Consider the following 16,193-nt stretch of genomic DNA (forward strand, 5'->3'; position numbering starts at 1 on the left):
CTTGTTTCGCAGGGCTTCGCACTACGTCAATTTCCCCATGGACGACCTCAGCCAGGCGGAGAGGGCAGTGGGATTCCACGCTGTGGCCGGCTTCCCACGGGTACAGGGTGTAATCAATTGCACCCATATAGCAATATGAGCACCTCCACACGAGCCAGGACTGTAAATCAACAGGAAGAGCTATCACTCCATCAACACTCAGCTCATCTGTGACCACCACAAAAGATGACTTCACGTGTACGCCAGATACCCTGGCAGCTGCCCCGATTCCTTCATCCTCCGGGAATCCAATATCCTGCTCCTTTTCCAAGCACGGAATACTCTTGACCTTGGGGACAAGGATACCCCCTGCACACATGGCTCATGACACCTCTGAGGAAACCCATCACCGAGCAACAGCGTCGATATAACGACAACCACATCGCTACCAGGTGTACAATTGAGCATGGTATAGGGCTGCTCATGATGCGCTTCAGGTGCCTTGATCGTTCTGGGGGAGCGCTTCAATATGCACCAGACAGAGTGGGATGCATTATAGTCGTGTGTTGTGGCACAACAAGACACAACAGAGAGGGGTGCTGCTTGAGGAGGCCCCATCCACATCTGCCACCCACATTAAGGAGGAGGAGCAACCCATGGGCAGAGCAGCGACTTATCTGGCTGCTCGTGAGGCCAGGGAGTCACTGATATGTGAATGGTTCTCCTAACATCAGACAATGTGAAGAGTCCAGTCCTCACACCACCTGGATAGAGGAGCGCCCACACCAGCAGCACCCCCCACCCTTCCCTGCACAAAACAGTGCTGCAACTACACACACCCACTGTAGAGTGACCCAATGGATGGCATCAAATGTGGGCGTTCATGGTGAACCTCATGAAAGGGCCTTATTACAGAAGCCAGTCAAGAATGGCCAAGATGTGGCAGTAGTGGTGACAATAATAATATTTAAGGTGAGTTTAACAAAAAGCAAATATAAATAAAAAACATGACCAATCGTCAACAACCTTGTGCATATCCTTCGTGCTTACAAAACCTTCACCGTTTGCTACCGACAACTTCTACATGGTGCATCCCTGTGGCTGCAGCAGAGGTAGTGACAGATTGCTCTTGTTCATGCCCTGACCGATTAGATGCTTTTGGCCTAGGCCTTCTGGGTTTTTGTGCCCGTGAGAGCCCCTCCAAAGACTGCTCCACCTGCACCTGTGCAGGGGCAGACTCGGCCAACTGGAGAGGGGGCAGCATTGCGGGTACTGGTTGAAAGGGGTGCAACAGGTGAGATGTGGAAGCGCTTTGAGTGGCGTCCCCACTTCCATGTCCTCTTCGCCATCATCCCTCCCTGGGACAGGCCCACATCACTCCTACCACTCTGCTGGACAACAGTTTGGAGGACACGTGTGAAGCCTTGTAAGGCCAGCGCTAGTGTATCTGCCTGCCTGTTTAAGGTAACAGAATGTCGTTCACTATGAGTCCGAATGGCCGTTGTCAGGGCCCGAATGGACTCATTTGTGAGCTGTGCTTGAAGCTCAATGGAGGCTAGCCTTCCCTCCATCACAGTCATTCCCGCACTTACCCGTGACTGTATCTCAGGGATGCCCTCACGTCCCTGTGACACTATCTCAGAGATTCCCTCGTACCTGTGCCACCATTCCACTCATGCAGGAGTTGGAGTCCATCCTCTGCGTTATTGTGGAGAGTGCGCGTGGCACCTGTTCCAGCACCTTGCGAATGTGCTGCTGCCCCTCGATCATTCTCCTTTTAAAGGATGGTCCCCAGGGTTCAGCATCTGTGTCCAGCTGAGCAGAGCCTGGAGAGGAGTGCTCCCACCGACACGGACTCTCCACAGCTGCCACCAGTGTCTGCTCATGCTCACATTTGCCTGGTCACTCACCATGTGCGACCCCAACTAACTGTGAACTAGGACCCACTGAGGTGTGAGTATCTGCGCTGGTGGATGGCTCACTCAGATGTGATTGTACACCCTCAGAGGCCGGCAGGTCCTCTAAGGAATCGTCCTCTGCCGTCACAGCGATCGCTGAAGGCCCTGTAAGAGAACAGAAGACAATATTAAGCATGATCACAGATGTGAAATGTTGCGATGAGCATACTGAAGTGCTGACGATGGCGAGGCATGTTAACATCAATTGATATTGTGTGTGCTGAATGTTAAAGTTCTGTCACCAGACATTTGTTGGGTGCCAGTCTCGGCGTCCCTGACGGACAGGCACTCAAGGGTGCGGCTCAGATCCAGCGCCTCCTGCTCCACGTCTGTGTGAACGACGGTTTGTTGTGGCCCTCCTCCAGCCCTCGCCCTCTCCCGTGCATTCTGGGCTCTCTTCTCCTGTAAGGGAAGATAGTACAGACGTGTGAGTGAATGTTGGTGACGTGGCCAACCGATGAATGCATTGGTTTGGGTGCGGCTGACCATGAAAGAGATGCATCAGAGGGTACGGTAACATAGTGGTTATGTTACTGGGCTAGTAATCCAGAGGCCTGGACTAAAACCCAGAGTCATGAGTTCAAATCCTGCCACGGCAGCTGGCGAATTTAAATTCAATTAATTAATTAAAAAAATTCAATTAATTAAATAAAAATCTGGAATTAAAATACTAGTATCAGTAATGATGGCCATGAAACTACCGGATTGTAGTAAAAACCCATCTGGTTCACTAATGTCCTTTTGGGAAGGAAATCTGCTGTCCTTACCCAGTCTGGCCGATATGTGACTCCAGACCCACAGCAATGTGGTTGATTCTTAATTGCCCTCTGAAATGGCCCAGCAAGCCACTCAGTTGTAAAATCTCGCTACGAAAAGTCATAATAAGAATAAAACCGGACGGACCACTAGGCATCGGACACGACAACAGCAAAACACCAAGCCCAGTCGACCCTGCAAGGTCCTCCTTACTAACATCTGGGGACTTGTGCCAAAATTGGGAGAGCTTTCCCACAGACGAGTCAAGCAACAGCCTGACATAGCCATACTCACAGAATCATATCTTTCAGCCAACGTCCCAGACTCTTCCATCACCATCCCTGGGTATGTCCTGTCCCACTGGCAGGACAGACCCACCAGAGGTGGTGGTACAGTGATATACAGTCAGGAGGGGGTGGCCCTGGGAGTCCTCAACATTGACTCTGGATCTCATGGCATCAGGTCAAACATGGGCAAGGAAACCTCCTGCTGATTACCACCTACCGTCCTCCCTCAGCTGATGAATCAGTCCTCCTCCATGTTGAGCACCACTTGAAGGAAGCACTGAGGGTATCAAGGGCACAAAATGTACTCTGGGTGGGGGACTTCAATGTCCATCACCAAGAGTGGCTCGGTAGCACCACTACTGACCAAGCTGGCCGAGTCCTGAAGGACATAGCTGCTAGACTGGGCCTGCGGCAGGTGGTGAGCGAACCAACACGAGGGAAAAACTTACTTGACATCGTCCTCACCAATCTACCTGTCGTAAATGCATCTGTCCATGACAGTATTGGTAGGAGTGACCACCGCACAGTCCTCGTGGCGATGAGGTCCCGTCTTCGCACTGAGGACACCATCCAACGTGTTGTGTGGCACTACCACCGTGCTAAATGGGATAGATTCAGAACGGATCTAGCAGCTCAAAACTGGGCATCCATGAGGCGCTGTGGGCCATCAGCAGCAGAATTGTATTCCAGCACAATCTGTAATCTCATGGCCCGGCATATTCCTCACTCTACCATTACCAACAAGCCAGGGGATCAACCCTGGTTCAATGAGGAGTGTAGAAGAGCAGCAAGACCTGGACAACATCCAGGCTTGGGCTCATAAGTGGCAAGTAACATTCGCGCCAGATAAGTGCCAGGCAATGACCATCTCCAACAAGAGAGAGTGTAACCACCTCCCCTTGACATTCAACGGCATTACCATCGCCGAATCCCCCACCATCAACATCCTGGGGGTCACCATTGACCAGAAACTTAACTGGACCAGCCATATAAATACTGTGGCTACGAGAGCAGGTCAGAGGCTGGGTATTCTGCGGCGAGTGACTCACCTCCTGACTCCCCAAAGCCTTTCCACCATCGACAAGGCACAAGTCAGGAGTGTGATGGAATACTCTCCACTTGCCTGGATAAGTGCAGCTCCAACAACACTCAAGAAGCTCGACAGCATCCAAGATAAAGCAGCCCGCTTGATTGGCACCCCATCCAGCACCCTAAACATTCACTCCCTTCACCACCGGCGCACTGTGGCTGCAGTGTGCACCATCCACAGGATGCACTGCAGCAACTCGCCAAGGCTTCTTCGACAGCACCTCCCAAACCCACGACCTCTACCACCTAGAAGGACAAGAGCAGCAGGCGCATGGGAACAACACCACCTGCACGTTCCCCTCCAAGTCACACACCATCCCGACTTGGAAATATATCGCCGTTCCTTCATTGTCGCTGGGTCAAAATCCTGGAACTCCCTTCCTAACAGCACTGTGGGAGAACCGTCACCACACGGACTGCAGCGGTTCAAGAAGGTGGCTCACCACCACCTTCTCAAGGGCAATTAGGGATGGGCAATAAATGCTGGCCTTGCCAGCGACGCACACAACCCATGAACGAATAAAAAAAAAGACAGAGCCATGACATTGTGTGAGGATTGGGTTGAGTGGTAGTTGTGTGGTGAGTAATGCGGAGGTGAGGAAGTGCTGAGGAAGTGCAGGTAAGTTGAGGATGAGCTTTGAGTGGGTGTGGGGAGTGATGTGATAGAGTAGTGTTGGCAGTGCAGAAGGAGTTGGGGGGTGGGGGCGGTGATGTGGAGGATGGAATGTAGGAGAATGAGTAAGTGCACTCACTTTGGCTGACCTAGTTAGGTCATTGAAGCGCTTCCTGCACTGGATCCAGGTGCGGGAGATGTTGCTGCTGCTGGTGAGCTTCTCTGCCACCTCAAGCCAGGCCTTCTTGGTGGCAGAGACAGGCCACTTCCTCCCGTCCGCCGGGTAGGAGACATCCCTCCTCCTCCTCACCCCATCGATTAGCACCTGTAGTAAGGCATCACTCAATCTCGAAGTAGCATTTCCCCTGTGCTGCTCCATTGTGCTGTGTGGGTGTTTGCTCCAGGAGCAGCTATTGGAGGACTGCTCCTTTAAGTAGAGCTCCTCTAGCTGACAGCCTGTGATGTGGGTGCGCAGTCCGTCTGCTGCGCAGCTTTCGGACGGCAGACCCGGAAGCCACGTTAAGTGGCTCCAAATGACCCGCGATCGCATGGGAAACGAATATTTTTTATTGGGCAGATTACCCGCGCGCCCAACCAGCGCCCCCTCCCCCCCCCCCCCACTGCCATCATGCCTCCCAGCTAATATCGGGGCCAAAGAGTCTGCAAAAAGATATAGGCAGGTTAAGTGCATGGGCAAGAAGATGGCAGATGGAGTACAATGTGGGGAAATATGAGGTTATTCACTTTAGTATGAAAAATAGAAAAACGGAATATTTTTTAAATGGTGTGAAACTATTAAATGTTGGTGTTCAGAGGGATTTGGGTGTTCTTGTACATGAAACACAGAAAGTTAACATGCAGGTACAGCAAGCAATTAGGAATGCAAATGGCATGTTGGCCTTTATTGCAAGGGGGTTGCAAAGAAATCTTGCTGCAATTGTGCAGGGCTTTGGTGAGACCACACCTGGAGTACTGTGTACAGTTTTGGTCTCCTTATCTAAGGAAGGATATACTTGCCTTAGAGGTGGTGCAATGAAGGTTCACCAGATTGATTCCTAGGATGAGAGGGTTTTCCTATGATGAGAGATTGAGTAGAATGGGCCTATACTCTCTGGAGTTTAGAAGAATGAAAGATGATCTCATTGAAACATGTAAGATTCTAAGAGGGCTTGACAGGGTAGATGCTGAGAGGATGCTTCCCCTAGCTGGAGAGTCTAGAACTAAGGGACATAGTCTCAGGACAAGGGGCCGGACATTTAGGACTGAGATGAGGAGGAATTTCTTCATTCAGAGTATTGTGAATATTTGGAATTCTCTATCCCAGAGGGCTGTGAATGCTCAGTCATTGAATATATTCAAGACTGACATAGATAGATTTTTGGACTCTAAGGGAATCAAGAGATATGGGGATTGGGCGGGAAAGTGGAGATGAGGTCAATGATCAGCCGTGATCTTATGGTATGGCGGAGCAGGCTCAAGGAGCCATATGACCTACTCCTGCTCCTATTTCTTATGTTCTGATGTTCTTATGATCAAGATCTTTAAAAATTCTGAGCTTTTAGCAATATTGATTCGGTAAACAAAATGCCTACATAGCAACACTGACTGCACTTCAGAAATGGTTCATCAGTTATAAAGCGCTTTGGATGTCTTGAATTGATAAGACATTATATAAATGCAAACTTTTAAAGTTCTTTTAAGGCATGTTACTTAACATGCACTGTACACACAGAACTAGAAGACTTGAGTATAAAATGAACAAGCCTCAATTCAGATTAGAGATTAGAAGATTTTTAATATAATCTTTAATTCCAACAATTACAGTTAATTCTATGTTGATCAACTCCTTTAAAAAAGAGAAAAGAGCTGGATAAATAGTTGGTTGAGACTGGAATTGAACAGGACGACACAACTAGTAAAAAATATTCTTGCCATAGATATATATAGATTTTGTTATGGTGGAGGATACATCATGGTTTTAAAATTCTTATTAACATGCATGCTCAAACAAAATTTTCACTGCACAAATATTAAGCTCTGCAATATTCTATGAAACACAATACTCTGTGGAGTAATGGGGGTGTCAGGTGTCATGTTATATATGCTTACAGTTGGTCAGAGGTGAATAGTGTGGGCTGTAAAGCTAAGCATAGGTTACCTTGGAGTTTTGTTTGATTACTTTTTAGGAGGGGGAATAAATCTAGCAGAATTGTCACAGAGATTTATCTTCTTGGAGGTTTATCTGCAATTGGTCGCCTCTGTCAGGAGACTGAATGAATTGAGTAGACTCCATAATAGTGGAAATTGTGTATAACCTACGTAGGGAATGGTCTTAATTGACAAAATTGCGTTATTTTGTTTTATACTTTCTCGTACTTAAGCGTGACTATGTGTATGTGCATTTTCCGTCTATTAAGATACATTGTAGAAACATTGGGAATGTTAAGGAGATGGCCATTCAACTCAAGTAATAAAATTCAGCAACTGTACAGTATATTGGTGCTGCAGCAGATGCGGTAGCTCATAGAATGAGTTGTACAATTCATTTTAAAATGTTATTGGATGAATTTTATGTTCATCAGGAGGACTGCCCTGTCCTGATCTCCCATCCACAGATATGCACAGCAGCTGGGATTATCACTCAGCATCAATAATGGGAACCCAGGATGATTTTTCCCTCCCAGAGGCTAATTATCATGCCTCCATAGCCACACCACCTAAATTCAGCATAAACCAGGTTTTGAACCTCAGACTTTCCAGGCCTGTATGTTTCAGTACTATACCAGAATGCACAATTAGCCACTGAGCCATCAGGAATCCTTACCTTAGTATTTAAAAAAAAAGGTAAAAATAAATGAAAAAAATGTATTAGTTGTGACATTGCACCCCAGGCTGCTTATAAATATGGTGACATCAATACTACTGCTGCTTGAAACACAAATGCAATGCAGCAAGAAATGTTTAAATTGTTGGGCATTTGGTCACACAGTGGGGAGTCCAAACTGATTGGTGAAATTCTTCTCTCTTTGCCATTTGTAAGGGCCCTAAGTGAAATGAATTTGGGTTATTTCAACTAACCCAGTTCTTAGCTGATGCACCTCCACTCATAATTCAACAGAGTGACAGGCACTCTCGGCTATAGAGACTGCAAAGATAAGTCAATTGTGAAGTAGAAACATTCAAATTAGTGCAATAGCGAGTGCTCTTCAGCAGTTGAGATTAAACCAGTTGGAGTTCATAGTTGCCAAACCATTTGCTTTTTGAAAATGGTCTTTTTTATGATTCTACAGGAATACATGGTCAGACCTTAGATTTTATCTGGTTGGTGTACTCCAGCTGCAAGATCCCTGTACTGATAGATCGGAGGCTCGCTAAACCTATATCTCTCAAAAGAGAAGCGAGGCAAGATTGTACGATTGTCACTCATCCTATTTGATGTCTTCATCAATGGCATCATAAAGTGCCAGTTCTGGGCATTTCTGAAATGTGTGTCTTTTTGTAGATGAAATAGTGTTGTTGGCAGACTCAACTGAAGATCTAATGCATTCCACCTGCCACCATTTTTGGCTTCAAAAGCAGAACGCTGGAAAATACACCAAAAAGTGTCAAAAATCAAAATTTCCTGAGATGCCTTCCCCAAACCCTCTAGGAAATAAATTTTGCTCACATCTCTCTTTAGATATGTCTAAATCTACTGCAAAAAATACGTCTTTGTGTTCTTTGTTTTGTTTTCCTTGTATTTTTAAAATACAAGGGATGAAATATTGGGTGTCCCTGTACCTTTGGTCAAGACAAGCTCATGTCCCAATGCACTCTCATTGTAATTACTTTTCATATGTCATAGGCAAGGCCATTACATTTCACAGAAAAATAAACTAAATTGTGACATGTGATCCAAAACACTAATAAAAATCCTGAAATCCAATGTAATAAAAAGGAATTAATCTTATTTGGACATCGTAAAGTTGTGACCATGTTCATGAGCTTTGTTTAGCACTGTGTTTTAAATTGTCAGCTTTTTTGAAACTGTTCATCAGCTATTCTGAAATTCATAGGTTGACACGTATGGCAGTTGAGATCACGTATGGGAGTTGAGATCATGTATGGGAGTTGAGATCATGTATGGGAGTTGAGATCACGTATGGGAGTTGAGATCATGTATGGGAGTTGAGATCACGTATGGGAGTTGAGATCATGTATGGGAGTTGAGATCACCCTGTGCAATATCAGCAGTGAACACAGGAATGTATTTATTACTAATAACACAAAGTGTTCTTTCAACTCTTTTGGTGGGGAAAAAGGTGGAGCTTAATCTTTAATGGACCACTGATACTGACATTGCTCCAAAAAAATTAATAAATATCCCATTCCCCAGCATTTACATGAGCACAGATAGTCACTAAATAAAATCTACTGTTTATTTCCTTCAAAAATGTACAGATTGATGATTTGATTGATCTATTTTTGCTATATTGATGCTGCTAGTGGTGAAGGATTTGCATTATTATGGATTTGGTTTTAATAAGTGTAAACTCTTTCTAGGTCCTTCTTCAGTAATCAGCACTGACGATGATTCGGCCAGTCCTTTGCATCACGTAACTAATGGCAGCAACACTCCATCCTCCTCAGAAGGTGGGCCTGATGCAGTTATCATTGGAATGACAAAGATTCCTGTGATCGAAAACCCACAGTACTTTAGGAATTCTCATGGTTTACTCAAACCCGACACATGTGAGTACTTCATTACTAACACATTGTAAAGTGTATATGCATGGAAAGCCTTGTGCACATATACTATGTTAATACATCTAAAAATGTTTAAGCCTTATTGGAAAATATTAAATTTATTTATGGACTGTAGCCCCAACATGATTGTAACTGGCACAATGTCTGAAACTAAAGTGACTTTAAATAATCCATCTATGCCCTTCTATTAGTGGATCAAATTGAACACTTCTCAGCCAATAATCTGCTGCCCTTGCTGTGCATTCCCATCATAAGGCCAGCAGGGTCCTGGCAGAAGAGGCGGTAATGATGCCAGGGTCCAGATACACTGGCTCCAGAGCTTCCCCAGGAGTTCATGTAGCAGGTTGCTTTATATCACAACTTTTTGGGGTGAATTGTAACTTCCACCACCGAGTGGAAAACGGGTGGTTCGGATTGGCCGCCCTTTTTACACATCACCTGATTTTCAGTTCTATTGAAATCAATAGAAACGGAAATCAGACACTGTGTAAAATGGACAGTCGATGCACTACCACCCAGCGGTAAAAGGGAAAGCCCACCCTTTTATCTTTGCTTATTTAGTACAATGTGGGAATGGGCAAGGAGGAATAAATAAGGTGATTTTATCAATTTTTTATTGTATCATAAATTGTGCCACATGTGGCAAATGTGTCAATCTATATTTTAATGTTTTCCGTTTAATACATTAAAATGAACAAATGGGACACTATGCAATCTGGGAAGTTCTGGCATTGGTAGGACACACATTGGAAACACAGCTGTTATTGTCCTTTTATGGAGCTTGAAAACTAAAGGACTTTGCCAGTGTGAGGCTGATCCAGGCTACAGTTTGCACAGCATGGAGAATCAATCAAAATTTATTTCTGCTGAAATGTTGGGGTACATATTTTCCTTCCTGACAAAAACCTAACGAGTTTTGTTTTGTCATGTGGACTACTACTTTTCTTTTGTTTCTTTTTTTATTGAGCAATTGAAAGATTTTCTCCCACAGTGGAATATTTCAAGGAACCCAGCAGGATGTTGTACACCTGTTCTTAATTATAATATTGATGAGAAAAAAAAGGTTGCATTAGTGTGTTTTAGAGGCGCAGTAATATATCTGGTACTGGCTTTTGAAATTTACTGATACAATATTATAAAAAATAAAATAGACTCAAAATTAAAATTTAGAGACCCAAGTATTCCTGAATATTTCAATATGGCATTACTTAAATAGAAACTATACTAGTTTTACTCATGTTACTTTGTGTACCCATCTACTCTGTGGGTGCCAGACTTCAGGTGAAATGTCAAACTAAGCCCCTATCTGCCATTGCTGTGGTCCAGGTGGATGTTAAATATTCCATAGCACTATTCAAAGAAGAGCACAGCATTCTCCTAATGTCTTAGCCAACATTCCTTCCTCAACCAACCCTACCAGAAAACGATTAATTGGTCATTTATCTGTTTGGTGGTCTTGCTGTGCACAAAATTGTTGCCATGCTTGCCTACGTAACAACAGTGATTGCACATGAAAAGTTAATTCATTATTTGTGAAGTGCTTGGGGAGGTTCTGAGAGACATGATAAGGCACTATATGAATGCAAGTTATTTTTCTTTCTTCTTTCTCTCTAATAAAATACTTCTCCACTGTAAAACATTTTATTCTTTCCTCTTTTTACCTAATTTTTCTTCATTTAAACTTAGAGACTGTGCCGAAGGCAAGCAACCTTGGTCAGCGCATGATTAGAAAATCACAGATGCTTTGCTCGAGGTTTTCTGATATGTGCTGTTGATGAGCAAGTTTGTTCACTGCTGACATATACTCAGAAAATTTACTCTATAGTGTCTTCTTTTTCTCTCTTTTTCTCCTTCATTCTTTATTCCTAATATAATTTATTTCTCCATTTCTCTTTGTTTATTTTACTGTCTGACATTTTCTTTCTTTTCCCACTTCCATTTCTATTTTTTTTATTTCTCTGCCTCACCTTCAATTTTTCCTTACTTCTTATTTGTTCATTTATTCATCAGTGTTTCCCTTTTTATCTGTCTTGATTTCTGGTTTTCTTTCTTTGTTGCTATCTCTTTAATCTCCCAATTCTGTTCTTCTTCATTCCCCATCTCAATCCTCTGAACATCCAGCTGATTGCTGAGTTTTTTAAATCTTGACATCTCCATCTTCTTCTCCATCTCCCAATTCTTATGTCACTCAGGAATACTTTCTTCTTCACAGAAAATCAGAACACATCCATGTAAAAGTGACAGTCTGTCACAGCAGAAGAGAATAAATTGTATCCAAACATTTTATAGACATATGAAAAAATAAAATGTTTCCTCACAGTCTGCTGGGTCTCCTCTCCACAACTTATTGACTTTGGGGGTGATTTTAAACCCCAAGAATGGGTGGGTTGGGGGTGGGTGGGAGTTGAAAACAATTATTTTTTCGGGTCGCAACCGCAAAATTTTTGGACTTGGCATTCCCAGTGGGAAGCCTGTACTTTTCCGCGCCGACGTTAAACCCGGAAATAAAGCCGGGTTGAGGTCGCAACCCAAAACAATTGTTTTCAACTCCCACCAGTTCTTGGGGTTTAAAATCGTCTCTCATTCAGCTCTATCTATGTAGTCTATGATTTTTTTTTATTACACCTCTCTGAAGCATCTTGGGATATTTTTCTATGTTAAAGGCTCTATACAATATATAGTTGTTGTTGTCATTATCATCTCTTACTGTCCTTTTCAATTTCCCTGCTGTGTCCGTTTCTATCTCCAGTTTTACTGTTCTTTCCTTTTCCTTTTCCATGTCCTTGCAATGACTTAAATTAGTCTTTTTCCTTCTCCTTACTTTCCCTCTCCATTTTATCTGCAGTACCCTTGCCTGGTCTTTCTCTGCCTAGCTGTGTCCAGTGATCTATAGGTCTTGGATCACCTCACCAACGCAGACAGCATTGTAATAGCACAATAGCAACTGCAGCTGTAGCTAACAGTACAATAGTATTTTTCATAAATTTAAAACTCCACTCTTCATTTCAACTATGCAATAAAGACTGAGAAACATCAAAATCATTGATAAAACAGCAATTTTCATTTTCTGGACAGTGAGGCCAAGACAATCCGTGCTTAATATGCAAATTATTTGAAACTTCAAATACTGATCTACATATAGACAGACAAGAACACTTTAGTAATGAGTCCTGCCAGATCTCACTGCAACAAAAAAATGTCATAGCATTTGCTAAATACTATTCGAAAGTATGAAGTTGACAGCCAACCATATAGCATTTTGCTTTCCTGATTCCATATTATTTGATTAGATAATTAAATAGTCTGTCTTAGAACTTTGAAAATGTTTTGACATAGCTGCTGTAATAAAACATGTCTAATCTCTAAAACACAGCCAGTGCTTCCTCTAACATTAGCTGAACTATATGTTGTTGCAAGAGTACTTCCAATGACAGTTTGTCAAATGTCAGATGGGTGTTCTTACAAGATTTCAAAGGCTGTTTCACTAATGTCTAAATTCTGTTAGTGGAGGTTGTGGTTAGAATGAACTGAGAAAAAGATAGAAAATCTAGATGTTGTCTTTCTACACTGGCAGTTTATTCCCAAAAATTATTAGCTGATGCTTAGTTGATGAGAGTTAAACGTCATCCCGTTTTCTGGTTTGCATAGTATAGACCATCTTACGTTTCCTGGTGCTTGGGCATGATATATCGTGCAGCATAGAGAATCACTACTAAGTAGTAACTCAGTCAAAGGGTTCAGATGATTTCACGAAGCACGGCATCAAAATAGTTCTTGTTTGTTAATCTGAATCACTGAGATTGGATCAGCCTTAACCTCAACAACTGTTATTACTTACATTGCACCAGTTGGTAAATGTTTGGATACAATTGATTCTCTTCTGCTGTGACAGACTGTCACTTTTACATGGATGTGTTCTGATTTTCTGTGAAGAAGAAAGTATTCCTGAGTGACAGAAGACAAAGCTTATTACTGAGCTTTTCTTCTAATAACAATACTTGCCTTTTTTGTGCCTTTGTCATGCCAAAATATCTCAGAGAACTTCATACAAGGAATTATTTTTGAAGTGTAGTGACTGTAATACGATAAACACAGCAGCCATTTTGCACTCCCACTACCCACAACAGCTTGCATTTATATAGTGTCTTTAATATAGAAAAATGTCCCAAAGCGCAACACAGAGGTGTAATCAGAAAAATGGACACCAAACCAAAGAAGGAGATAATAGGAGGGGTGACCAAAAGCTTGGTCAAAGAGATGGATTTTAAGCAGGGTCTTAAAGGAGGAGTGGGAGGTGGAGGGGTTTAGGACAGGTGAGGCCATGAAGGAGTTTAAACATAAGGATGAGAATTTTGGGGGAAATTGGGGCTCATCTAAGACTGTATATCGGACAAGCAGTCTGACAGCACAAAGGCAGTGGAGGGGTTGAGAGTGGTTGAGAGTGGAGAGATAGAACTGGGTGTCATCAGCGTACATATGTCTATGGATGATGTCATCAAGGGGGGAGCTGAGGATAGAATCTTGGGGGGCTGCAGAGATATCAGTATGAGGCCGGAAGAGAAGCCGTTTCTGCAGATATTTTGGCTATGATAAGAGTCAAACCAAATGAGGGCAGTCTCATTGAGCTGGACAATGAAGGAGAAATGTTGTAAGAGAATAGTGTGATCGGCTTTATCAAAGACTGCAGAGTGGTTGAGGAGGAGATTGAGGAGGGTTAACGCAGCATGTTCATAACTTTGGTTAGAGTCATTTCCGTGCTGTGGGAGGGGCAAAAACCTGATTGGAAAAATTCAAACAGAGAGTTGTGGGAGAAAAGGGCATGGTTTTGGGAGGCAACAATATGTTTAAGGACCAATCCTAAATGAACTGTTAAACTCATTCAAAGGCACAATTCAGTACAAGCCATACAGGAATTAAAAAATTAGCTGGCCTTCCCCAATTTTAGTTTTACATTGTGCTCCCTTATATGGACAAAATGCTCAGCTATTTCACACTGCAGGTTTCCATAGCTTAAGTGCACAATCATAAGTGCTATACACATCTCTTTACCTAGTGTGCCCTTGAGTTGGGTACCTCAGCCGGCCCATTAATGGTATGAAACAGAGTGCATCTTTGATGCCAGGCTATTTGCCTAGGTGGTGATATAAAGAGGAATTGATGGCATTTGAAGGGCCAATCAAGTAGATGTGCTAAGGAATAGCAGCTCAATTTTAATGTGAATAAATGTAAGGTCACACACGTTGGAACAGGAAACACGTTTGTAGATGATAAAGAGTTATCTATCAGAAAAGGTGGAAAAAGAAAAGGATTTTGTCATCGTGCTACACTTTAATGCCTTTTTTTGTTTCACACGTGTGGTACCTAACCTCCTGAATGGCAACATGGATGCAGTCGATGGCCTTTCCCCACCCCTGGACTCTGGGAAAGCCAGTAGTTTTCTAGAAGTGTGTTGTCCTCTCACATTGCTGCTGCTGGTCAATGCAAAAGTAATGAAATCATTGGTCCCACTGAATATTGCATCTGTGACCTGCCACAATTACTGCCAGTGTAGTACTATAACCCAGCACCAATTTCTAGGATCCGATTGAGGGGGAAAATAAATCAAAAAATATAAGTAGAGATTTTCCTGGATCTTGACCCAAGACCAATGGATCACCTGGCAAAATATTGGAAAACTGGACGGGTCAGAGCACACGCCATTAAAGGAACCCGCTGGATTTTCCTTCCATTCATTTAAATTAAACACCAGATCAAATATCCGATAAAACTGTTGGCTGTGTGTGAATTAAATCTTGGCATTTCAGGATATTCCTAGCTAGCTGTGAGGTTATAGGACTCAGTGAGACACTGGGATTATTTAAACATTTAGCAAACTTTCTGTGAGATAACAAAATCAAGAAAAATACAGAATCATGTATGAAACAAATTTATATTTCCTCACATAATGAGCAAGGGTGCAAGGGTGAGCTGGACAATGGAGGAGAAAGGTTGTTAGAGAATAGTGTGATCGGCTATGTCAAAGACTGCAGAGCGGCTGAGGAGAAGGTTCAGGAGGGATAATGCAGCACAGTCACAGATCGTTCATGGTTAGAGTCATTTCCGTGCTGTGGGAGGGGCAGAAACCTGATTGGAAAAATTCAAACAGAGGGTTGTACTTGTACCAAATTTCTTGGTCTCAGGAGCCATTTCAGTTACTAAACATGGTGGGAGTTAAATTTGATAACCCCCGAATCCGGGCACAGGGGTCGGGGTGCGTGAATAACCTGCGTCCAGTGGTTCCGATGCAGGCAGCACCTGAGATTCGTGCCACATGCTCACTTACCTGATTCCAACGCAAGCAGTCAGGCCTAGCTGCGTTGTTCAGTGATTTCTCACCAGCAGTGGGGGCTCAGATATTGCATGATTTGCTCGCACCACTTAAAGGCAGCCTGCACTCTTAAAGGCAGCCTGCACCTCTTATTTGCAAAAAATAAGATACGGGTCCGCACTGAGTCTGAATGGAGATTAGACATCGCACATGTAAAACACAGATGTAGGTCCCGTCCCTCTGTTTACAAACTGTTGAGTTATGTTAAAAAACATTGAATAAAGGTTGCACACTACTAAATCCCACATCCTTCAATCTGCACGCTAAACCTCACCAATCTGCCGATCTGAGTTTGTACCAGGCCTTCGAGAGTGCATGCACCAAGGTTCTCTGTTGATGCTATAGAGGCCTTGGTGCAAGAGGTGGACAGAAGGAGGGGCATCCTATATCCACAGGGG

General features: G+C 43.4%; 1 protein-coding gene across 1 annotated transcript in view; it reads left to right on the plus strand.

Moving 5' to 3' along the window:
• Positions 1 to 16,193, plus strand: part of ntrk2a (neurotrophic tyrosine kinase, receptor, type 2a) — a 239,721-nt gene that overhangs the window by 133,246 nt on the left and 90,282 nt on the right. The window contains exon 12 of the mRNA XM_067983159.1: positions 9,225 to 9,413. Within this exon, the coding sequence (XP_067839260.1) occupies positions 9,225 to 9,413 (189 nt within the window). The remainder of the gene's footprint in view (positions 1 to 9,224; positions 9,414 to 16,193) is intronic.

Source organism: Heptranchias perlo, chromosome 4, assembly GCF_035084215.1.
Source record: "Heptranchias perlo isolate sHepPer1 chromosome 4, sHepPer1.hap1, whole genome shotgun sequence".
NCBI classification, from domain to species: domain Eukaryota; kingdom Metazoa; phylum Chordata; class Chondrichthyes; order Hexanchiformes; family Hexanchidae; genus Heptranchias; species Heptranchias perlo.